The 25,828-nt window shown below is 39.5% G+C and overlaps 1 protein-coding gene across 3 annotated transcripts in view; it reads left to right on the top strand.

Annotated features, from left to right (window-relative positions):
* Window positions 1–24,085, top strand: part of ptger1b (prostaglandin E receptor 1b (subtype EP1)) — a 24,385-nt gene extending 300 nt beyond the window's left edge. Inside the window, exons 2-5 of one of the 3 annotated variants that reach the window (XM_061973610.1) lie at window positions 5,345–5,406; window positions 7,427–7,581; window positions 12,274–13,166; window positions 20,780–24,085. In XM_061973610.1, the coding sequence (XP_061829594.1) occupies window positions 12,312–13,166; window positions 20,780–21,052 (1,128 nt within the window). In that variant the 5' untranslated portion in view covers window positions 5,345–5,406; window positions 7,427–7,581; window positions 12,274–12,311 and the 3' untranslated portion in view covers window positions 21,053–24,085. Of the gene's footprint in view, window positions 1–5,344; window positions 5,407–7,163; window positions 7,582–12,273; window positions 13,167–20,779 lie in introns of those variants that run through there. The other 2 variants (XM_061973612.1, XM_061973611.1) reach the window with 2 other exon arrangements.
* Window positions 24,086–25,828: the final 1,743 nt, after the last annotated feature.

Raw genomic sequence — 25,828 nt, forward strand, 5'->3', positions numbered from 1 at the left:
TTTTTTTGTTATTAGATTCGTGTTGAATTTTGCTATTGCCTTTTTTCCTCCCTATGGACTGATTTTTCGTTTATTGCTTTATGCCTTATGCTATATAACTTTTGTTACAGGGGTCTCAGACATGCGGCCCGCGGGCCAATTGCGGCCCGCGAGACGTTATTTTGCGGCCCCCACCTTAATATGAAAGTTCAATGTTAGTACGCCCCGCGAGTTTTAAATGAATGGCGCATGACAGTGTTGTGTGCGGAGCTGAAGGAATCTACCAAGCATGGTGTGGTATATGGCTCTCGACAATATTGAGGGCGTGCCCTGATGGCACGGCTTTTAGCGTCCTCTACAATCTGTCTTCGCGCCATCTTTTCTCCATGCGAACAGTGTGCCGGCCAAGTCACATGTTGTATGCGGGTTCTACAGACACGCATAAGTGACTGCAAGACATACTTGGTCAACAGCCATACAGGTCACACTGAGGGTGCCGTATAAACAACTTTAACACTTAAACAAATATGCGCCACACTGTGAACCCACACCAAACATGAATGACAAACACATTTCGGGAGAACATCCGCACCGTAACACAACATAAACACAACAGAACAAATACCCAGAATCCTTTGCAGCCCTAACTCTTCAGTCTTCCCCCACACACACCTCAAACCCCCGCCCGCCCCCCATCTCTCGAATTCGGAGGTCTCAAGGTTGGCAACTATGCATCACTTGCGTGATGCAGGCAGAGAAACATTTTGACGCTTTTCAACTAGACCCGCTCTTCCTTCCTCCCTCCCTCCCTCCCTCGCTCGCCCGCCTGCTCGCTCCCGCCCCCGGCGCTGCTGTAAACAGTCCGAGCGGGGGAGACGAGCGGTCCGGTAGCTTCCGAAGCACTGCGCCGAAGGACCGAGCGACAATACAAAACTGTGGTGCACTGGACCCCAGAGCTGATACTCCGACAGAGAGTCGCTGGGCGAATCGGACATGTAACACCACCCCCCCCCCCCCCAACCGACGCACGGAGGGGGCTGGGGGGAGTTAGGGCTGCATGGGATTCTGGGTATTTGTTTTGCTGTGTTTATGTTGTGTTACGGTGCGGATGTTCTCCCGAAATGTGTTTGTCATTCTTGTTTGGTGTGGATTCACAGTCTGGCGTATATTTCTAACAGTGTTTATACGGCCACCCTCAGTGTAACCTGTATCGCTGTGGATCAAGTATGCGTTGCATTCACTTGTGTGTGCGTGCAGAAGCCGCACACATCTTGTGACTGGGCAGGCACGTTGTTAGAATGGGTGAAAAGCGGACGCAACGACAGCTCGTAGAGGACGTTAAAAGCATAATGACTGATGAACACCTTCGTTTGATAATGAAGGTTGCCTGAGCCCCGACATTAATGAACTAGCATCCAAGAAAAGATGCCAAGTATCTGGCTTGGGCACATCAGATCAGATCAGTGTGTTGCAAACTGGGCAGTTTTAAATCCTGAATGGTTGGTTTATTCATTGTTATTTTATTTTCAAATGTATTAGCCTGTGGAAAAAGACTTAGTGAAGGTTAATGGTGATATTTACCTCAGAAGGCTGCAAATAGAAAAGAGGTATTCAATTTTTATTCAAATTGTATTTGATATGCCATTGATACTTTTTTATCATTATTATTATTATTAGAAACTCGATTTTGCATGTCACTATAAAGCTATATAAGCCTTGCTTGTTCAATATTCAATGCAAAACTTGTTTGGGTCCCTATTAAAAGGTTAATTTGTTCAACCTTGGCCCGCGGCTTTGTTCAGTTTTAAATTTTGGCCCAATCTGTATTTGAGTTTGACACCCCTGCTTTAATGTATCAAAGATAGATTTTGTAGCCACTTTGTTTTAATCACTCTGTCCAAAGAGATTTCAAAGAAAACTGTTAAAAGAAAGCCTGTGTCAACCGTCCCCCTTCTGCACCTGAGTCCTCATTCTCGCCAAGGCTTAACAGATGAATCACGCTTTTCCATCTGGCAATCTGATGGACCAGTCTGGGTTTGGAGGTTGCCAGGAGAACGCTACATTTTGGACCTCATTGCACCGAGTGTGAAATTTGGTGGAGGAGGAATTATGGTGTGGGGTTGGTTTTTCATGAGTTGGGCTTGGCCCCCTTAGTTCCAGTGAAAGGATAGCAAAACATTTTGGACAATTCCATGGGATGGCACTTCAAGTTCATATGTGAGTAAAGGCAGGTGGCCAAATTCTTTTGGCAATATAGTGTATGTTCCATTGAAAATATAGAACATTACACACAGCGCTCATAAATCTATCAAAATGTTATAGTACGACTTTGGTAAGCTATGAAGGCGCACCGCTTGATGGATTGTACTGTGCTTCAACATAGGAGTATTATTATGGTGTGTGTATAAGGTAAGACATATTATCTGGCGTTTTGTTTCACAATATTATGCAAAAACAACTTTTCTTACCTTCTGGTACCTGCTGATCTGTATTTGGGATCTGCATAAATCCTGAAAAATTGCATGAGTCCGCCTTTGTAGTCCGTGTCGACACCGTAGTCGATAAGCTTCTTTTTCTCTATCTTCTTATGTGACATTCATCCTCCACTGTTGCCATTTCTAATATAAAGTAGTGTAAAGTTCTAACTTATATCTGTCAGTGAACTCGCCGTGGGGCGGTCTGGCGTAGTGGGTAGAGCGGCCATGCTGGTAACCTGAGGGTTGCAGGTTCGCTCCCCGCCTCTTAACATCCAAATCGCTGCTGTTGTGTCCTTGGGCAGGACACTTCACCCTTGCCCCTGGTGCCGCTCACACTGGTGAATGAATGATGAATGAATGAATGATAGGTGGTGGTCGGAGGGGCCGTAGGTGCAAACTGGCAGCCTCGTTTCCGTCAGTCTACCCCAGGGCAGCTGTGGCTACAAATGTACTGTAGCTTACCACCACCAGGTGTGAATGAATGATGGGTTCCCACTTCTCTGTGAGTGCTTTGAGTATCTAATAATAGAAAAGCTCGATATAAAATCTAATTTATTATTATTATTATTATTATTATTATTATGAAAGTGCTAAAAACTACCGGTGTAGTGAGTTTACATTATTCACCCAAAGAACTTTAGTTATTAGAGAGTTACGGTCGGACGGTTTTTCACGGGACATGCTGCTCCGTTATTGATTTAAGTAAAGTCTGAATGCCCTTAAAACAGTTAGCTAACCCGTCCTTGCACGCTACACCGCTACAACAAAGATGACGGGGAGAAGACGCTGTCGAAGGTGAGCCACGTAAATAAGACCGCCCACAAAACGGCGCAGCCTGAAGCGACTGTCAGAAAGCGGCTTGAAGATGATCTGTAAAACATCATCTATGAAACATTTTGAGCAAAGAACCACCATTACATGTTTTGTAGACCACGAGGAAGTTCACCTTTGGGATGTTCCAAATAAGTGTTTGATGAGCATTCCTCAACGTTTTCAGTCTTTTTTTGCCATTTGTCCCAGCTTTTTTGAAACATGTTGCAGGCATCAAATTCCGAAATGTGCTAATATTTGCAAAAAATAACAAAGTTTTCCAGTTTGTCCTTTGAGTAAAAAACATTTTAAAAAAAAATAGAAGGTAAACCGCCAGTATTGTATTTTGTGTCCTCTTCTACTGATGTTTTATTGCTGGAATTGTACCTCGTGTTAAGTTGAATTGTGCTTGAGAAAATGTTGAAAGACCATGGATGGATAGATAGATACTCTATTCATCTTAAAGAGAAACTTGCATTTATATCAGCTTCACAGCGGTGGGGGATGCAAAATTCAAAAACAAAAAAGAACAACAAAAAGCATTAATAAATATAGTAGGCTTAAGAAAATCCCCTGACATGCATAAGATAAGGAAACACAGGCTTGGAAAAAAAACATAAATACAAATCCAACCTTCAATGATCGGTGATGACGTCTTCACACAAATATTATAACTCAATTAGAATTTGCAAATCTGGTAGGAATTGCGTGTGAATGATTGCGTGTGAAAGCCCTATGTGTGCGCGAGCCGCCGATAGTGGAACTGAAATGCTTGTACGTCCAGGGTGAGTGGAGTGTGATGATGTCGGAACGGTTCGAATCGCTTGAGAAATGTGGGATATGCAGAGGTTTGTATATAATGCCCATTCATTTTCAATGGATAGATAGATACTGTAGATAGATAGATAGACAGATAGATAGATAGTACTTTATTGATTCCTTCAGGAGAGTTCCCTCAGGAAAATTAAAATTTGGAAAATATTGAGGGAAATTCCTGGTAATTCCAGGTAATCAGGGAATTTTCAGAACCGGTAAACATGCTGTCTTGAATGTACAGAATGAGTGGAGTGTGTAGATGTTGAAACGGTTCAAATCGTATGAGAAATGTGGGATATTCAGTTGATTGTATAATGCCCATTCATTGTCAATGGGGAGAAAATTACCGGAAATTTGGGGAAATCCGTGAATTTTGGGATAAGGGAAAACATGTTTTGCGTTTGATATATTGGATGGTTAAAAAGTCGGAATCGCATTAAAACATTTTGAAAATTTTTGAGAGGGAATTTCCGAGAAAATTGGGAATTTGGAGAAAACTGGGAATTTTTGAAAATATAGATAATACTTTATTTGTCCTAGATGAAATGAATGGGTTGGTGTTGGAATTTTTCGAAACAGTTGGAAAAGCAGTAACAATAGTAACAGTTTGAATTTGTATTGGTATTTCGGAATTCCTGGAATTTCGGGAAAACTAGGAATTTGTACGAGGGGGGGAAAAAAAGATAACTTTTGTTTTCCCAACTGAGAGGATTTTTGTGAAGGTGAAATGGTCAAAAACAGTCGAAAAAATGTGGACTGTGAAAACTTTTCAGGAAGAGGTGAAAATAGGGCTTTGGAAAACCGGGAATTCTGGGAATTTCTGGTATATTTTTGAACTTGGAAAATGGTAGTTGGATTGCCCAAAGTGATTGGAATGTGTGGACAGTAAAACAAATTGGTTGAGAAACGTAGGCATTGTGCAAGTTCGAACAATGTCCTATTATTACAATAATAAAATGGGTATATAATTAATGGATATATAATTAATAATTATTATAATTGGTTATTAGGGGAATGTGAAAGTTTGACTCCTACTTTGTTTACTTCCATAAAAACCTCCTTAAAAATGTGTAATAAATCAGAAATATCAAGCAGCCAAACATGAATCAGTGTAGATAGAGTGTTCCTGTGACGATCGGTCACTTAATTTCTGTTTGTTTCCTTGTTTTTCCTGCGATGATCGGTCACTTCATTTCTGTTTGTTTCCTTGTTTTTGTATGTATTTCTCGTCAGTGCTCTTATTTTGTTCCATTTCCTGTTAGGAACTCGCATGGCTGCCGTTTTTGTGACCCCAAGAGGCAGGAACCAGGAGAGCGAAGAGCAGGTAGGATGAGTTTTTATCTCATACAACAGAAAATGAAGCTGTCTTGCACACAAACGTTCCAAACATAGAGTGATCTTCGAGCACTGAGGAGTGCTCGAGACAAAGCATAAATAGGATACATGTTGATTGGCAGCCGGTTCACACCGGCTGCCAATCAACGGCAGGTGAGGAAAAAACAGTGCTTCGCGGAACAAACAGGAAATGGTACAAAATAAGAGCACTGACGGGAAGTAAATACAAAAACAAGGAAACAAACAGAAATTAAGTGACCAATCGTCACAGTTCCCTTGTAATTAATTTAAATTGGTGTAATTTAGTTTTAGTAATTTTTTTTTTTAATGAGAATTGTTTATTTTTTAATATAATTTAGATTTTTACTTTTTATTTTTTTTAATGAGAATTATTTAGTTTTTTTAATAATATCCACAATGTTCAATGAGCAGGATGTGTTATGTGTGACCATTAGGGGTGAGAATCTTTGGGTGTCCCACGATTCGATTCAATATCGATTCTTGGGGTCACGATTCGATTCAAAATCTTTTTTTCTTTTTTTTTTCAATTCAACACAATTCTCGATTCAAAAACGATTTTTTCCCGATTCATTCAATACATAGGATTTCAGCAGGATCTACCCCAGTCTGCTGACATGCAAGCAGAGTAGTAGATTTTTGTAAAAAGCTTTTATAATTGTAAAGGACAATGTTTTATCAACTGATTGCAATAATGTTGTTCTAACTATTAAATGAACCAAAAACATGACTTTATTTTATCTTTGTGAAAATATTGGACACAGTGTGTTGTCAAGCTTATGAGATGCGATGCAAGTGTAAGCCACTGTTGTTATTGTTCTTTTTTTTAAATTATTTTATAAATGTCTAATGATAATGTCAATGAGGGATTTTTAATCACTGTTGTATTGAAATTGTAACTAATATTGATATTGGTGTTGATAATATTAATTTTTGTTTCACTACTTTTGGTTTGTTCTGTGTCGTGTTTGTGTCTCCTCTCAATTGCTCTGTTTATTGCAGTTCTAAGTGTTCCTGGGTCGGGTTTGGTTTTGGAACTGGTTTGCATTGTTATGGTATTGCTGTGTATTGTTTTGTTGGATTGATATATTAAAAAAAAAAAAGAAAGTTAAATAAAAATAAATACCGTTTTTTTCGGAGTATAAGTCGCACCGGAGTATAAGTCGCACCTGCCGAAAATGCATAATAAAGAAGGAAAAAAACATATATAAGTCTCACTGGAGCCCGGCCAAACTATGAAAAAAAACTGCGACTTATAGTCCGAAAAATACGGTACTAAAAATAAATAGATTTTTAAAAAATGAGAACCGATTCTGAATCGCACAACATGGGAATCGCGATTGGAATTCAAATCGATTTTTTTCCCACACCCCTAGTGACCATGTTTATTGACTTTTTGCGCTGGGTGATTTTTAAAAAAAAAAAAATTCTGCACCATGACTAGAGAAGGTTGTTTTGGATGGGATCATATAAGTATATGCTGTGCATGTATTCACATGGATGTACAATCAACGGTTACTTACTTGCGTTACCTTCGATAGGCCACAGGATGGCTACAAAATGTCAGCTGTCAGACCTCTGGCTATTTGTACATGGTTTGAAATCCCTGCACCCTGCCATATAGCTTTTTGGACCCGTGCCAAATTGAAGATGTGGGGGGGGGGCATAGTTTGGACGCCCCTGGTCTAGGAGTTTGGTTATCTTATTGATCTGCCGGTCAGACTCACTCTCACACTCAGCGTGATACACAGGTCAATACAATGAGCACAATAACCTTCAGTGTAAATTGTGTAGAGTATATGACATCATCCATGATTTAGTGGAGCGCTGGTTAAAAAAAAAAAAAAAAAAAAAGGCGGTCTTTCCTCCAAGGACGTCAGTGTTTTTCCTGCAAGTGAGACACCCAGAGGTCTAAAAGCAGACAGCCTCCATCAAATAACAGAAGGCATGCTTGTGCAATGTCACTGCTCGTCTGCTGCTTGCTCCGACAGGAACCACTGAGGAGCCACGCTGGAAGGAATGACCAAAAGGAAGGTCACTTTTAGGATAACCAACAATGACTGACAGTCAACAGCATCCTGGATTGTATGGATTTCTTCACTCGGAGGAGGGGAGCTTTTCTTTTTGCCGTAAAGGATGAAATAAGGTGTGTTTTTTGGGGGGGTTTTTTACATTCTTTTCTCTCTCTGAAAGTTATGTCAAAACCGATCACATCAATAAAAAGTTGCAACTAAAAAGTCAACAGTGAGAATTACTGTTGTTAAATAAGTCATGTTCATCTCATGTTATCAATAATGCATGTTCAGGAAAAGGCGATGAATGAGATTTTTGTTTGCATCTGATGTCAGAAAAAACTGTCCGAACTTGTTCAGACGACCTGCAGTGCGGGCATAAAGCATGCAGATTTGTTATCATGTGCCGAGCGTAAAACAAACAAACATTTTCATGCACGTCCAGGTAAACATTCAGTAAAAATGCAATCCTTGTACAGAAATCTTGATTAAAGGAGTCTCATACAGCCTAATATTTTCACACCACTTTCCATGAACCACATGGGAGCCTTTGCAGCAGGCACAAGACACTAAAACCACGTTGAGAACTTGTTGAATTAGGTCCTGACGTTGAGCAACTCAAATACAACGTTGAAACAACATGCTTTTTGACAACGTTTAACCAACGTTGGGTTCTGATGTTGATTTGACCATTGAAATTTGGTCATTTCCCAACCAATATTCTACAACACAAATACAATGTTGAAACAACATGCTTTTTGTCAACGTTTATTCAATGTCTGATTGTGACGCTGATTTGACCATTGAAATTTGGTCATTTCCCAACCAATATTCTACAACACAAATACAACGTTGAAACAACATGCTTTTTGACAACGTTTAATCAACGTCGGGTTCTGACGTTGATTTGACCATTGAAATTTGGTCATTTCCCAACCAATAATCTACAACTTACATGTAACGTTGAAACAGCATGCTTTTTGTCAACGTTTATTCAATGTCTGATTGTGACGCTGATCTGACCATTGAAATTTGGTCATTTCCCAACAATACACAAATACCACGTTGAAACAACATACTTTTTGACAACGTTCAATGTCAGGTTGTGACGTTGATTTGACCATTGAGATGTGGTCATTTCCCAACCAACAACGTGGATCCAATGTTAGACATCAACGTTGTCTCAATTTAAAAATACAACTATTTTGCAACGTTGTTTTGAAGTCAGTTTTTAAAAATGTACAATCAACATTGTATCAATGTCTTGTGCCTGCTGGGTTAATACCAATATCTTTATCATACTTCTTTTTTTTTAACATTTACTTTGGTGCATCTAGGGCTGCCAGGCAGAATTTTTTTTTTTTACAATTGTTTTTACAATTTTTTAATTAGTGTGAATTGATTTTATTGTCCGTGTTTTCCAAAATGAGTCACAGGACGGATACTGGACAAAATGAATATATTTTTGCTAAAAATGTAACATATTTATTAAAAAGTTGGCAAACCTTCCTGAAAAAATTCTGACTAACGCTGCGGTAAAATTTTACAAGTGCCTTGAGGTACCTTGTCATTCGTTAATTGACGCAAAACGGGGCCCCGTGCACCGCATAGCTCTACACACATTACGTAATCTGTGTACAGAAAGGGGTACGTTGGTTTTCATTATCAACCCGTCCTTGAAGGTCGGATGAAGACTGACGAGGAAAGAGGCATACCGAAATGTCCCGTAAAAATAGCCAAAAAATAAGTGATTTTCATAGTCATCACCAAAATATTAATGAATAAAAACACAAACTGGTGTCATTTGTGTGAAAATAGAGCACCGCTGACAACTAAATACACATTCAGATAAATATACTTATCGCTCAGCAGGCTTCCTCATGAGGACCCCTGTTTTAACGTGGGATGAAAAATACAAATTCTGGGCTCCTTCACAACACTTATGGTTCGCTCACGTTATTTCCTCCTCAATGTTTACAAAAAACTGCCGGATGTGTGACCTCCCTGCTTTTCCCATACGATAATAAGGGTCCTATTTGTCAACAATATTTACACAAGGTTTAGATTTTTGGCAGAGACGTCTTCTCCGTTGTCGTGTCCATTCATCTCTCTCGTGTTGGTTTGAATAATTTTTTGAATTCCGTAGTTTTTGTTGCCTTTTTTTTTTTTTTTTTAATCAAAGTGCTGGCACTCGCAACTTTCTTTGGCCCTATGGTGTTTTTTTTTTTGGCAGATGTACTCAATTAAAAAAAAGCACGGACACGTAATCGCCAACGCCATTGCACGGAATGATATGCATGCCAAAAGACTACCGTATTTTCCGGACTGTAGAGCGCACCGGTGTATAAGCCGCACCCCCCACATTTTTAAAAGAAAAAATATTTTTCCATATACTAACGAAACCAAACAATAATCCGCAAACAAATACGTTGTGAAATTTATTTACACGGAAATATTTTCATACATTAATTGTTTACAAACAGTGTCTGTAACACGGCAGTAAAACGGCTGATCAAACAAAACAGAAGTCATCGTCATGGACCCACCAGCTGTGGAAGCTAGCTCTCCAATCAGCTAAACAGACTCAATAACGCCACGGTGACGTTTTGGTGAATTTACTGAGGAATTTGTGAAACTAAAACAATACAAAAAGAATGCCATTATGCTGTATTACTGTTAGCATATTAGCTAATGCTAACGACACTAGCTTCATTACATTACAATAGCAAGTACGGTACAGATATGCATGAAAACACTCCTACAGACATCACACATGGGACGGTCTAGTAAGTATGAACAGTTTTAGATGTATTGTAAAACTTACAGACGTTGCTTGGAGTGATGAATGAATAAAGACTCCATACGAGTAGATTTGCTACAGACGACTAGAAAACGACTTCCGGTTCAAAGAATTAAACAGAAGAAAACACTGTAGACGTTCACACCGCAGCAGTGAGCGAATTCGTACAGAAGATAGCGCCATAGCTCAAACAATAACACACTTGCTCAATGTCTTTGCTTGTTTTTTATGAGAACTATTTGCAATATGGCCGTTAGCGAATAATTATCCGCAAATTAGCCGCACCGTTTTATAAGCTGCAAGGTTCAAAGCGTTGGAAAAAAGTAGCGGCTTATAGTCCGGACTTTACGGTAGTTTGTTTTGGGCAATGTTTAGTTGTACGATAACCGACACTGCATGTATACAAAAATTGGGCAAACTTTTAATAAAAATGTTCGTTCAAAGATTCTCACCCTTACTCATTGACAAAGGTACAGTTTGGCTTTCCTAATGTCCTATTCTACATTTGCAACTTTTCAGACTCATGCATGAGACAAACCTAACGTTGAAACAACATGCTTTTGACAACGTTTATTCAATGTCAGGTTGTGACGTTGAGTTGACCGTTGAAATTTGGTCATTTTGCAACCAATATTCTACAACACAAATACAACGTTGAAACAACATGCTTTTTGACGACATTTAATAAATGTTGGGTTTTGGTGTTGATTTGACCGTTGAATTTTGGTCATTTCCAAACCAATATTCTACAACACAAATACAATGTTGACACAACATGCTTTTTGACAACGTTTATTCAATGTCAGGTTGTGATGTTGATTTGATCGTTGACATTTGGTCATTTTCCAACCAATATTCAACAACACAAATACAACGTTGAAACAACATGCTTTTTGACAATGTTTATTCAATGTTGGGTTCTGATGTTGATTTGACCATTGAAATTTGGTAATTTCCCAACCAATATTCTACAACTCAAACAGAACATTGAAACAACATGCTTTTTGACAACGTTTATTCAATGTTGGGTTCCGACATTGATTTGAACATTGAAATTTAGTCATTTCCCAACCAATTTTCTACAACACAAATACAACGTTGAAACGAAATGCTTTTTGACAACGTTTAATCAATGTTGGGTTTTGATGTTGATTTGACCATTGAAATTGGGTCATTTCCCAACCAATATTCTACAACACAAATACAACATTGAAATAACATGCTTTTTGACAATGTTTAATCAACGACGGGTTCTGACGTTGATTTAACTATTGAAATTTGGTCATTTCCCAACCAGTATTCTACAACACAAATACAACATTGAAATAACATGCTTTTTGACAACGTTTAATCATAGTCAGATTCTGACGTTGATTTGACCATTGAAATTTGGTAATTTCCAAACCAATATTCTACAACTCAAATACAACGTTTAAACAACATGCTGTTTGACAACATTTATTCAATGTTGTGTTAGAATGTTGATTTGACATTGACATTTGGTAATTTCCCAACCGACAACGTGGATCCAATGTTAGACATCAACGTTGTTTCAATTTACAAATACAACTATTTGGCGACGTTGTTTCAAAGTCAGTTTTAAAGAACATGTACATATAATCAAAGTTGTATCAATGTATTGTGCCTGCTGGGTGGGTCCCAGTTCCATGATTAACTACATTCCTCCATAAAATAGACAAACAGCTCTAATAAATGTCTATATTACTCAAAAGAAAACCGGTTTTGTTTAATAAAACTCTACTCAAACATTTACTATAGTCAAATAGAAATAAGGCAACAAGAGAAGTATATTTTCTAAAGTAAATGTGTCCAGCAGATATAGATCATCTCCATCAACAATATGATTTGTCTGAGTGGCTGGACAGGACAGATTGAAAAATAAAAAAATTAAATAAATAAAAATGATTTAGATTTTTTTTAATCGATTAAGAAAAATGTTGCCACCCCTAATAAAAAACGTTAGTTGTCAGTATGTTAATTCTTTCTTTTTTCTCCCCTTCTGAAGACACAAGAAGACCACACCAGACCGGGAGTTGAGCAGGGATGTTGGCAATGCCGCGCCACAACTCCTCTGGCATTTTTGCTCCCTTACCCCCGTCCAACCACAGCGCCATCGTGTTCCGTAACGCCACCCGGCCTCCAAACAGTCCCACGGCGGCCGGCGTCACCATGACCCTCGGAATCATCTTCAACGTGGTGGCGCTCGTCATTCTCGCCAAAGCCTACAACCGATTCCGGCGGAGGTCAAAGGCCACGTTTCTCCTCTTCGCCAGCTGTCTGGTGGCGACTGATCTGGCGGGACACGTCATCACGGGGACTCTGGTGCTCAGAAGGTACTCCGCAGAGGTCGTGACCGCGGTTGACCCTCCGTCCAGCTTTCCAGGCGACCTGGCGACCCGTCCGGATGTATCCTGTTTGGTTTTGGGCGGCTGCATGGTGTTTTTCGGCCTGTGCCCGCTCTTCCTGGGCTGCGCCATGGCGGCCAAGCGCTGCCTGGGCGTCTCCAGACCTTTGCTGCATGCTCGTCTCGTCACCACGGCGAGGACAAAGATGGCGCTGGTCCTCATCTGGCTGCTGGCGCTGTGCGTGGCCCTGCTGCCGTTCTTCGGATTCGGAGCGTACACGTACCAGTACCCGGGCACCTGGTGTTTCATCAGGGTGATGGAAGGCACCAGAGCCACGGACCTGGCCTTTGTGACGCTGTACTCTGGACTTGCGCTGAGCTCGCTGGCCTTGGCCTTCGTGTGCAACACCATCAGTGGCATCACGCTGGTGAGAGCGCGACTCAAGAAGAAGTCAAGCTCCCAGCGCAGCTCGGCCAGGTCTCACGACACTGAGATGGTGGTCCAGCTGGTCGGCATCATGGTGGCCTCTTGCATCTGCTGGAGCCCTCTGCTGGTGAGTTTCTAGACTACCTGGGCCTTTATTACATTGTATTTAAATGTATTGTAGCCAGGGTCACATGCAGGTTTTCCTCATTTTAGACTGCAGGGTATTTGACAGTTTTTCCATAACTCCACTTTAGTTAAAAAATCTAATATTTTTGTGTCGTCCTTGCAAAATATTTAAATAATGAAGGATGCTCTAACATTACAAAACAGAACATGTGAAATTTGTAATTTTACTGACCTGGAGCTTTTTGGAACTATCAAAATAAACTCACTTTTTTTTTCCAAACTCCAAAGCTAAAAAGACACATATTGAACTACTCAAAAATATATTGGCTCACCTTAGGCAACTTTATTTCATTTTTCTACAAGGTCTCTAAGACAAAGACGTCTCATTTGAATGATTGAGTTTTTAGCATTGAATGATCTAATACATGAAATATAGCCACATGGCATTCATGTCGACATGAAGCACATGACAGTAAATGTGGAAGTTATTTTAAAAAGAAAAAGAAAAGAAAAAAACATATTGAGGGAACAGGAATAAATAAGAAGCAATTTTTTCCACATAATCCATGTATATATTGTAAAATAATGTCGTTGATTTATGAGATTACTGAGATGTCAGCTTGTGTTTCTAATATTTTGTGGTATTCCTAACATGTATGTGTTTCCTATTTCCCCAAGAGGTACTATATATATATATATATATATATATATATATATATATATATATACAAACCCTGTTTCCAAATGAGTTGGGAAATTGTGTTAGGTGTAAATATAAACGGAATACAATGATTTGCAAATCATTTTCAACCCATATTCAGTTGAATATGCTACAAAGACAACATATTTGATGTTCAAACTGATCAACTTTTTTTTTTTTTGCAAATAATCATTAACTTTAGAATTTGATGCCAGCAACACGTGACAAAGAAATTGGGAAAGGTGGCAATAAATACTGATAAAGTTGAGGAATACTCATCAAACACTTATTTGGAACATCCCACAGGTGAACAAGCAAATTGGGAACAGGTGGGTGCCATGATTGGGTATAAAAGTAGATTCCATGAAATGCTCAGTCATTTTACAAACAAGGATGGGGCGAGGGTCACCACTTTGTCAACAAATGTGTGAGCAAATTGTTAAACAGTTTAAGAAAAACCTTTCTCAACCAGCTATTGCAAGGAATTTAGGGATTTCACCATCTACGGTCCGTAATATCATCAAAGGGTTCAGAGAATCTGGAGAAATCACTGCACGCAAGCAGCTAAGAGCGTGACCTTCGATCTCTAAGGCTGTACTGCATCAACAAGCGACATCAGTGTGTAAAGGATATCACCACATGGGCTCAAGAACACTTCAGAAACCCACTGTCAGTAACTACAGTTGGTCACTACATCTGTAAGTGCAAGTTAAAACTCTCCTATGCAAGGCGAAAACCGTTTATCAACAACACCCAGAAACGCAGTCGGCTGCGCTGGGCCTGAGCTCATTTAAGATGGACTGATACACAGTGGAAAAGTGTTCTGTGGTCTGACGAGTCCACATTTCAAATTGTTTTTGGAAACTGTGGACGTCGTGTCCTCCGGACCAAAGAGGAAAAGAACCATCCGGATTGTTATAGGCGCAAAGTTGAAAAGCCAGCATCTGTGATGTTATGGGGGTGTATTAGTGCCCAAGACATGGGTAACTTACACATCTGTGAAGGCACCATTAATGCTGAAAGGTACATAAAGGTTTTGGAGCAACATATGTTGCCATCCAAGCAACGTTACCATGTACGCCCCTGCTTATTTCAGAAAGACAATGCCAAGCCACGTGGTACATCAACGTGGCTTAATAGTAAAAGAGTGTGGGTACTAGACTGGTCTGCCTGTAGTCCAGACCTGTCTCCCATTGAAAATGTGTGGCACATTATGAAGCCTAAAATACCACAACGGAGACCCCCGGACTGTTGAACAACTTAAGCTGTACATCAAGCAAGAATGGGAAAGAATTCCACCTGAGAGGCTTAAAAATGTGTCTCCTCAGTTCCCTTCTCAGTTCCTAAACGTTTACTGAGTGTTGTTAAAAGGAAAGGCCATGTAACACAGTGGTGAACATGCCCTTTCCCAACTACTTTGGCACGTGTTGCAGCCATGAAATTCTAAGTTAATTATTATTTGCACAAAAAAAAATAAAGTTTGAGTTTGAACATCAAATATGTTGTCTTTGTAGTGCATTCAATTGAATATGGGTTGAAAAGGATTTGCAAATCATGGTATTCCATTTATATTTACATCTAACACAATTTCCCAACTCCTATGGAAACGGGGTTTGTGTATATATATAGATAGATAGATAGTACTTTATTGATTCCTTCAGGAGAGTTACTTCAGGAAAATTAAAATTCCAGCAGCAGTGTACAAAATTGAGATCGAATTTAAAAAGTAAATAATGGGAGTATAAATGGAAACAAAATAGAAAAATATTACAATAGAATAAAAAGCAACAATGAGAATAAAAATATAACAAGAGAAACTAGGCAGTAGTGACCATATTATGAAAAAGTATTGCGCTGTTATTGTACCTTGGACTCAACCTCCCAAAGTCAATGACCATCTCCTTGGTCTTTGACGGATTGAGCTGCAAGAGGTTCCTGTGGCACCAGACAACAAAGTCCCTCACCAGCCTCCGAAACTCCTCCTCTCTGCCGTCCCTGATGCACCCGACGATGGCTGTGTCATCCACATACTTCTGGATGTGACACAGCTCTGAGTTGTAGCAAAAGTCAGCGGTGTACAGGGTGAAGAGAAGAGGGGCCAGCACCGTTCCCTGCGGTGCTCCGGTGCTGCTGATCACGGTGTCAGATGTGATGTCCTTCAGTCTGACGTACTGTGGCCTATCGGTGAGGTAGTCTAAAATGCAGGCAACCAGGCAGGGGTCCACTCGCATTCTGTCCAGCTTGTCCTGGAGAACGGGGGGTTGAATAGTATCAAAGGCACTCGAGAAGTCCAGGAACAGGATCCTCACAGCGCCATTTCCCTTATCCAGGTGTGAGTGGGCTCGGTGCAGCAGGTAAAGGATAGCATCCTCCACACCAGGGGTGGGCAATTCATTTTTACCGGGGGCCGCATAAGCAACCCGAGACCTGCTGGAGAGCCACACCGACAATATTTCAATTAAACTTTGCTCAATATTATTTTTGATATACCGTAAGATAAATAATAATAATAATAGTAATAATTAATAATAATAATAATTTCATTTAACCTAACTTAACTTTATACAAAAGCAGATTGCTTTTGATGGTTTTATTTTTAACACTGTCTTACACACCACTTCCTGATGTATAATACAATGCAAAAATGTTCATTTCTGCACAGGGTTAATTTCTGTCACTTTAACCTGCATTATCCAACATTTTTCCCCGTCAGATTTGGACAACCATCTGTTGTTAAAAATCGTTTTTTAATCATATTTATTTTATATTGTTTTTATATTGGTTTTATATGTAATTATTTTTTTGTTTTTATTCAGTCATTGGTGGAGCTAAGGATAATATTTGAATATTGTTTTTAATATTGTTGTGCAGCACTTTGTGCTATATAAATAAAGTGGATTGGATTGGATTGCCACACCTGCCAGCTTGTCCCATTTCAGTCCGAACATGTCTAAACACACATTTACCTATATGAACAAGTCATTACCTGTGGTTGTCTCTTTAATTGACTGCATGGCTGCCAGCTCTTTCGTGATTTGAAAGTCTGCAGTTATCCCACGTAAGAAGATGAGCAGCTAGGCGGTGTCACGTACATTGCAGCTCTCATCCAAAGCCAGCGGAAAAACAGTCAAAGTCTCCGGGCATATCAGCGCAACAGAGTCCAATAAGCACTCCTTAGTAAACTCTCCGTCAGAAAACACCTTACTTTTTCTGGCAATTTTGTGAGAAATGACGAAACTTGTCCTGACAGCTGCATCTCTGGGGGTGTGAAATTTGTCAAAAAGTTCTCGTTGGGTTTGCAGTTTTACCATCAACGCACTCTTCATCAGACAGATTCCGGTATTTTTCCTCGTGCTTCGTCGTGTAGTTCCGATTCAAATTATATCCTTTAAACACAGCAACCTGTGTACCACAAATTAAGCCCACGGCTTTACGTTTAATTTCTGTAAAGAAATACTTGGCAGTCCATGTCTTGTTGGAAACACGCCATTCGTCATCAACTTTTCTCTTTTTATCGTCTCATCACTTGTCGCTGTTCACCTTCACTCACAGGTTACAACCGGACATACGCCCATAAATAACACTTTTCAAAATAAAAGCAGCACAGTTGTATTGCACGCACGACATAGATGTTTTTTAAACTTTATTTTGTAATTTGTGATTGCAGCTGTTCACATTCACTCACAATCACCCACGCGCATACGTCCACACGGAAGTAATACAAATAACACTTTTCAAAACAAAAGCAGCACCGTTGTATTGCACACTCGACATAGATCATTTTTAAAATGTATTTTGTAATTTATGATTGGCCTCACGCGGGCCGGACAGGGACGCACAAAGGGCCAGATGTGGCCCGCGGGCCGCAGAATGCCCAGGTCTGCTCCACACCAACGCCTGCCTGGTACGCAAACTGCAGGCTGTCCTGGGCATGTTGCACCTGTGGTCTGAGGAGGCTGAGAAAGAGCCGCTCCATTGTCTTCATTATATGAGAGGTGAGCGCCACTGGTCTGTAGTCGTTCAGCTCACTGGGACAGTTCTTTCTGGGAACTGGAACGATGCACGACATCTTCCAGAGGGTGGGCACTCTCTCCAGCTGCAGGCTGAGGTTGAAGATCTGCTGGAGTGGTTCACCCAGTTCTGCAGCACAGGTCTTCAGGAGTCAGAGGCACACCTTGTCTGGGCCTGCTGCTTTCCTAGGCTGCAGCTTCCTCAGTTGACTTTTGACCTGGTCCGCAGAGATGACTTGTCTGCGTAGAAGTGGTGGAGGGGGGTGCTGCCATGGCTGGCGGGGGGGTGCGTTCAGGGGAAAAGAAGAGGGGGTGGCTGCGATGGGGCGTGAGGGGTGGAGAGGAGACAGGCTGGTTGAACCGGTTGAATAAGTTATTCATCTCATTGGCCCTCTCTATTGTCCCCCCCAACAGCTCTGGTCTTTGTCTTGTGGCCTGTGATGGTTTTCACACCTTCCCACGTCCATATAAATGATAATAAATGATAAATGGGTTATACTTGTATAGCGCTTTTCTACCTTCAAGGTACTCAAAGCGCTTTGACAGTATTTCCACATTCACCCATTCACCCACACATTCACACACTGACGGCGGGAGCTGCCATGCAAGGCGCTAACCAGCAGCCATCAGGAGCAAGGGGTGAAGTGTCTTGCCCAAGGACACAACGGACGTGACTAGGATGGTAGAAGGTGAGGATTGAACCCCAGTAACCAGCAACCCCCCGATTGCTGGCACGACCACTCTATCAACTTCGCCACGCCGTCCCCATATATATATTATTATATTGATATATGTATTATTTTATATATATATATATATATATATATATATATATATATATATATATATATATATATATATATATATATATATATATATATATATATATATATATATATATATATATATTGTGTGTGTGTGTGTGTGTGTGTATGTATGTATTTTTGTATGTATGTTTCCCATTTCCCCAAGAGGTAATATATATATATATATATATATATATATATATATATATATATAACAATTATAAAGTTATTGATGATTTTAAAAAATACACGGTTTTCCCGAAATTTCAGAATTTCCAGGAAATGTCCAACTCCCAAATCTCTCACCTTCTTGTGACATTATTTACCCGATTCAAGCCTTTCGACCATCCACACACTCTACTCATCCTGGATACTGAAGGCAAAAACATGATTCCCATTTCCCCAAATTACCAGGTTTCCCGTAATTTCCCGTAATTCCGAAATACCAATTCTCGATTAAAAGTGTTACTACGTCAACATTTCTGGACTGATTAAAAAAATTCCAACACCAACCCATTCATATTATGTAAAATAATTATGATATTAACGATATTTTTTAAATTTCTGATTTTCCAGGAAATGTCCAACTCCCAAATCTCTCACCTTCTGGCGCCATTTTTTTTTACCCAATTCAAACCTTTCAACCATCCACACACTCTACTCACCATGGATATTGAAAGCAAAAACATGTTTCCCATTTCCCCAAATTCCCGGTTTTCCTGGAATTTCCAGGAATTCAAAAATACCAATATTCGATTAAAAGTGTTAGTACGTCAGCATTTCTGGACCCATTTAGAAAATTCCAACACCAACCTATTCATATTATCTAAAACATCGATAATCGATAAAAAAATCGATAATTCAAAAATTCACGGTTTTCCCGAAATTTCAGAATTTCCGGGAAATGTCCAACTCCCAAATCTCTCACCTTCTTGCAACATTTTTTTTACCCGATTCAAACCTTTCAACCATCCGCACACTCTACTCACCCTGGATAGTCACGGCAAAAACATGATTCCCATTTCCCCGAATTCACAGTTTTTCCGGAATTTCCAGTTTTTTTGGGTTGGTGCACTAATTGTAAGTGTATATTGTGTTTTTTATGTTGATTTAATAAAAAATGAAAAAATATATATAATTTTTTTTTTTTTTTTTTTTTTTTTTTTTTTTTCTTGTGCGGCCCAGTGGTTGGGGGACCACTGCTGTATAGTATTTCTCCAGCAATGGTCATGTGGTGACATAAATGATGGTATTTTGAGAGGTAATCATTGAAGTCAGACATCACTGAAGGCCTAGGTGGGAAACGCACGGCCCGCCACTGATCCCAATAATATAGAAAAATACCAAATATACAGTCATTTAAGCTATTACTGTATAATTACATTTACTTTTTTTGGGGCCGTATAGCTCGGTTGGTAGAGCGGCCGTGCCAGCAACTTGAGGGTTCCAGGTTCGATCCCCGCTTCTGCCATCCTAGTCACTGCCGTTGTGTCCTTGGGCAAGACACTTTACCCACCTGCTCCCAGTGCCACCCACACTGGTTTAAATGTAACTTAGATATTGGGTTTCACTATGTAAAGCGCTTTGAGTCACTAGAAAAAAAGCGCTATATAAATATAATTCACTTCACTTCACTAAACAAAGCATGATATGTAAACGTGAAAAATATGTGTAATTATGTCGGAAATGGCTCTAACATATCCATCCATCCATTTTCTACCGCTTATTCCCTTTGGGGTCGCGGGGGGCGCTGGCTCTAACATATAAGAATCGCAATTCGGATGTGAATAGAGTTTTTTTGTGCACGCCTAACAACAAGTTGGCTTTAGGACTAGTTTGATGTAAAACACAAATACCACTGATTTAGTTGACTATCTTAGTGAAGGCCTCACCTTTTGTGCAATTATTTCACTGACTCTCATCAAATAGTTGTTCAAAGTACAGCAGTGGACATTTATTTTTGCTGTACTCTTTTTGGTGGCGGTTCAATTTTTGGAAATGAAAATAGTCCTGAAATGCAAAACAAGTGTCCACTGCAGAGGAGTTATCACATACCCCTATGCATATGTCTCAGTTCTTCTGTGGATTTCGTCTGTAGGTCTTCGGACTGATGTCGGCCACCCGGTCCTACAGTGGCTCCCTGGACGACGACCTCGACACCTACAGAAACCTAATGGTGACCGGCGTCAGGATGGCGACCTGCAACCAGATCCTGGACCCGTGGGTCTACATCCTGCTGCGGCGCGCCATCCTGCGGAAGATCTACAGCATCACAAAGCGGCAGGCCAGCGTGAGGGGAAGCATGATGCGCTCTTTCCGCTGGGAGGTCAGCTCCCCTCAGACCTCGGAGAAACACAACGTTAAGATCTGAGGGAGAGCGCACGCCGCCTGGTAATTCTCTCGTCTTGGCCAGAACACGGCGTTCCAAATGATCAAGTGGCGGGAACCAGGTGCCATCTTGTCTCGTGTTTGCTATATATACCAGTGGTTCTCAAATGTTTATCACCAAGTACCACCTCAGAAAACACCATAATGACCCACATTACAATACAGTAGCGTAGTAGGCCCAAGTATTCATTACAAACAAGGCAGAGGTTTTATTTAATAAGTATATTTCATCATTTCGGACATTGTAACATAACAGTTTGAACAGTAACACTGTGTTTAATACTTTTGTGTGAAGTATTCCACACCAAAATTCAGCAATGTATTATTATTCTTCCACTCGCGACAAAGTTTGCCAGTTTTCACAGCCCGCAGTTTCCATCAGATTGGAACCGTTCAAGTATCAAAAACGTATCCCAGAATTCCCGATTTTCCTGGACATTTTTCCCATTGAAAATGGATTGGCCATTTTTCAAACTGGTAGAATTCCCAAATTTCTTACACGGTTGGAACCATTCCACTTTCAACACCTTCCATTCATTCTAGACAATCAAATTACAATTTTTCCAAGTTCAAAAAAATTCCCTGTTTTTCTACACCTTAATTCTACCTTTCGAGCTAAAGTTTTCACTGTGAACATTTTTCACTCATTTCCAACCATTTCATCATCAAAACATTCCTCTAATGTTTGGGGAATCAAAAGTTCCTTTTTCTGTACAAATTTCTGGTTTTCCCTAAATTTTCAGGAATTCCGAAATACCAATTTTAAATTAAAAGTATTACTACGTGAACATTTCTGGACCGATTTAAAAAAAAATAAAAAATACCAACACCAACCCATTCATATTATATAGAACAATTTTGATATTATAGATGTTTCAAACATTTCCAGTTTTCCCGAAATTTACAAATTTCCAGGAAATGTCCAACTCCCAAATCTCTCACCTTCTTGCGACATTTTTTACCCGATTTAAACCTTTCAACCAGCCGCACACTCTACTCACCCTAGATAGTGTCACTACGACAACATTTCTGGGACAATTACAACAATTCCAACACCAACCCATTCATATTTTTTTAAAACAATAGTGATATCATCGATAATTTAAAAATTCCCGCTTTTCCCGAAATTCCCAAATTTCCAGGAAATGTCCAATTCCCATATTTCTCACGTTCTTGGGCCATTTTTTTACCCGATTCGAACCTTTCAACCATCCACACTCTCCACTCACCCTGCATATCAAAGGAAAAAACATGTTTCCCATTTCCCCAAATTCTCGTTTTTCCCGGAATGTCCAGGAATTCCAAAATACAAATTTTCGATTAAAAGTGTTAGTACGTCAACATTTCTGGACACATTCAGAAAATTCCTACACCAACCCATTCATATTATCTCAAACAATCATAATATTATTGATGATTTTAAAAAATTCACGGTTTTCCCGAAATTTCAGAATTTCCAGGAAATGTCCAACTCCCAAATCTCTCACCCTCTTGTGACATTTTTTACCCGATTTAAACCTTTCAACCAGCCGCACACTCTACTCACCCTAGATAGTGTCACTACGACAACATTTCTGGACCAATTACAACAATTCCAACACCAACCCATTCATATTTTTTTAAAACAATAGTGATATCATCGATAATTTAAAAATTCCCAAATTTCCAGGAAATGTCCAACTCTCATATTTCTCACGTTCTTGGGCCATTTTTTTTACACGATTCGAACCTTTCAACCATCCACACTCTCCACTCACCCTGCATATCAAAGGAAAAAACATGTTTCCCATTTCCCCAAATTCTCGTTTTTCCCGGAATGTCCAGGAATTCCAAAATACTAATTTTCGATTAAAAGTGTTAGTACGTCAACATTTCTGGACACATTCAGAAAATTCCTACACCAACCCATTCATATTATCTCAAACAATCATAATATTATTGATGATTTTTAAAAATTCACGGTTTTCCCGAAATTTCAGAATTTCCAGGAAATGTCCAACTCCCAAATCTCTCACCCTCTTGTGACAATTTTTACCCGATTTAAACCTTTCAACCAGCCGCACACTCTACTCACCCTAGATAGTGTCACTACGACAACATTTCTGGACCAATTACAACAATTCCAACACCAACCCATTCATATTTTTTTTTAAACAATAGTGATATCATCGATAATTTAAAAATTCCCGCTTTTCCCGAAATTCCCAAATTTCCAGGAAATGTCCAACTCCCATATTTCTCACATTCTTGGGCCATTTCTGGACACCTTCAGAAAATTCCTACACCAACCCATTCACATTATCTAAAAAAATTATAATATTATTGATTATTTAAAAAAATTCACGGTTTTCCCAAAATTTCAGAATTTCCAGGAAATGTCCAACTCCCAAATCTCTCACCTTCCTGTGACATTTTTTACCCAATTCAAACCTTTCGACCATCCACACACGCTACTCACCCTGGATACTGAAGGCAAAAACATGATTCCCATTTCCCCAAATTACCAGGTTCCCCGGAATTTCCCGGTATTCCGAAATACCAATTCTCGATTAAAAGTGTTACTACGTCAACATTTCTGGACTGATTAAAAAATTCCAACACCAATCCATTCATATTATCCAAAACAATTGTGATATTAACGATCATTTTAAAATTCACGGTTTACCCGAAATTTCTGATTTTCCAGGAAATGTCCAACTCTCAAATCTCTCACGTTCTTGCGACAATTTTTACCCGATTCAAAGGTTTCAACCATCCACACAGTCTACATACCCTGGATATTGACGGCAAAAACATTTTTCCCATATTCCCAAATTCACAGAATTTCCAGGAATTCCGAAATACCAATGTCTCGATTAAAAGTGTTACTACGTCAACATTTCTGGACCGATTAAAACAATTCCAACACCAACCCATTCATATTATCTAAAGTAATTGTGATATTAATGATATTTTATAAATTCGCGGTTTTCCCGAAATTTCTGATTTTCCAGGAAATGTCCAACTCCCATATTTCTCACATTCTTGGGCCATTTCTGGACACCTTCAGAAAATTCCTACACCAACCCATTCACATTATCTAAAAAAATTATAATATTATTGATTATTTAAAAAAATTCACGGTTTTCCCAAAATTTCAGAATTTCCAGGAAATGTCCAACTCCCAAATCTCTCACCTTCCTGTGACATTTTTTACCCAATTCAAACCTTTCGACCATCCACACACGCTACTCACCCTGGATACTGAAGGCAAAAACATGATTCCCATTTCCCCAAATTACCAGGTTCCCCGGAATTTCCCGGTATTCCGAAATACCAATTCTCGATTAAAAGTGTTACTACGTCAACATTTCTGGACTGATTAAAAAATTCCAACACCAATCCATTCATATTATCCAAAACAATTGTGATATTAACGATCATTTTAAAATTCACGGTTTACCCGAAATTTCTGATTTTCCAGGAAATGTCCAACTCTCAAATCTCTCACGTTCTTGCGACAATTTTTACCCGATTCAAAGGTTTCAACCATCCACACAGTCTACATATCCTGGATATTGACGGCAAAAACATTTTTCCCATATTCCCAAATTCACAGAATTTCCAGGAATTCCGAAATACCAATGTCTCGATTAAAAGTGTTACTACGTCAACATTTCTGGACCGATTAAAACAATTCCAACACCAACCCATTCATATTATCTAAAGTAATTGTGATATTAATGATATTTTATAAATTCGCGGTTTTCCCGAAATTTCTGATTTTCCAGGAAATGTCCAACTCCCAAATCTCTCACCTTCTTGCGCCATTTTTTTATCCAATTCAAACCTTTCAACCATCCGCACACTCTACTCACCCTGGATGGTCACGGCAAAAATATGATTCCCATTTCCCCGAATTCCCAGTTTTCCCGGAATTTCCAGGAATTCCCAAATACCCATTTTTGATTAAAAGTGTTAGTACGTCAACATTTCTGGACCAATTTAAAAAATCCAACACCAACCCATTCATGTTATCTAAAACAATTGTGATATTAACGATCATTTTTAAATTCACGGTTTTCTCGAAATCTCTGATTTTCCAGGAAATGTCCAACTCCCAAATCTGTCACCTTCTTGCGTCATTTTTTTACCCGATTCAAACCTTTTAACCCATCTACACACTCTACTCACCCTGGTTATTGACGGCAAAAACATGTTTGCCATTTCCCCAAATTCACAGAATTTCCAGGAATTCCGAAATACCAATTTCTCGATTAAAAGCGTTACTACATCAACATTTCTGGACCGATTCAAAAAATTCCAACACCAACCCATTCATATTCTCTAAAACAGTTGTAATATTATTGATGATTTAAAAATGTCCGGTTTGCCCAAAATCCCCAAGTTTCCAGGAAATGTCCATCTCCCGTATTTCTCACGTTCTTGGGACTTTTTTTTTTTTTTACCCCATTCGAACTTTTCAACCATCCACACACTCTACTCACCCTGGACATTGAAGGCAAAAACATGTTGCCATTTCCCAAAATTCGGGGTTTTCCAGGAATTTCTCCCAATTGAAAATGATTGGGCAATTTACAAACTTCTGCATATTCCACATTTCTTATTCGATTTGAACAGTTCCAACATCCACTTACTCCACTCACCCTGGACAATGAAGCATTTTAGTTCCACTCTGCGCACATGCAGCATTCACGCGCAATTCCTAGCGGGATTGCACATTCTCGTTAATTAGGTGATTCATTGGCGTACCACTAGA

This window comes from Nerophis lumbriciformis, linkage group LG22 (genome assembly GCF_033978685.3).
Source record: "Nerophis lumbriciformis linkage group LG22, RoL_Nlum_v2.1, whole genome shotgun sequence".
Classification (NCBI taxonomy): domain Eukaryota; kingdom Metazoa; phylum Chordata; class Actinopteri; order Syngnathiformes; family Syngnathidae; genus Nerophis; species Nerophis lumbriciformis.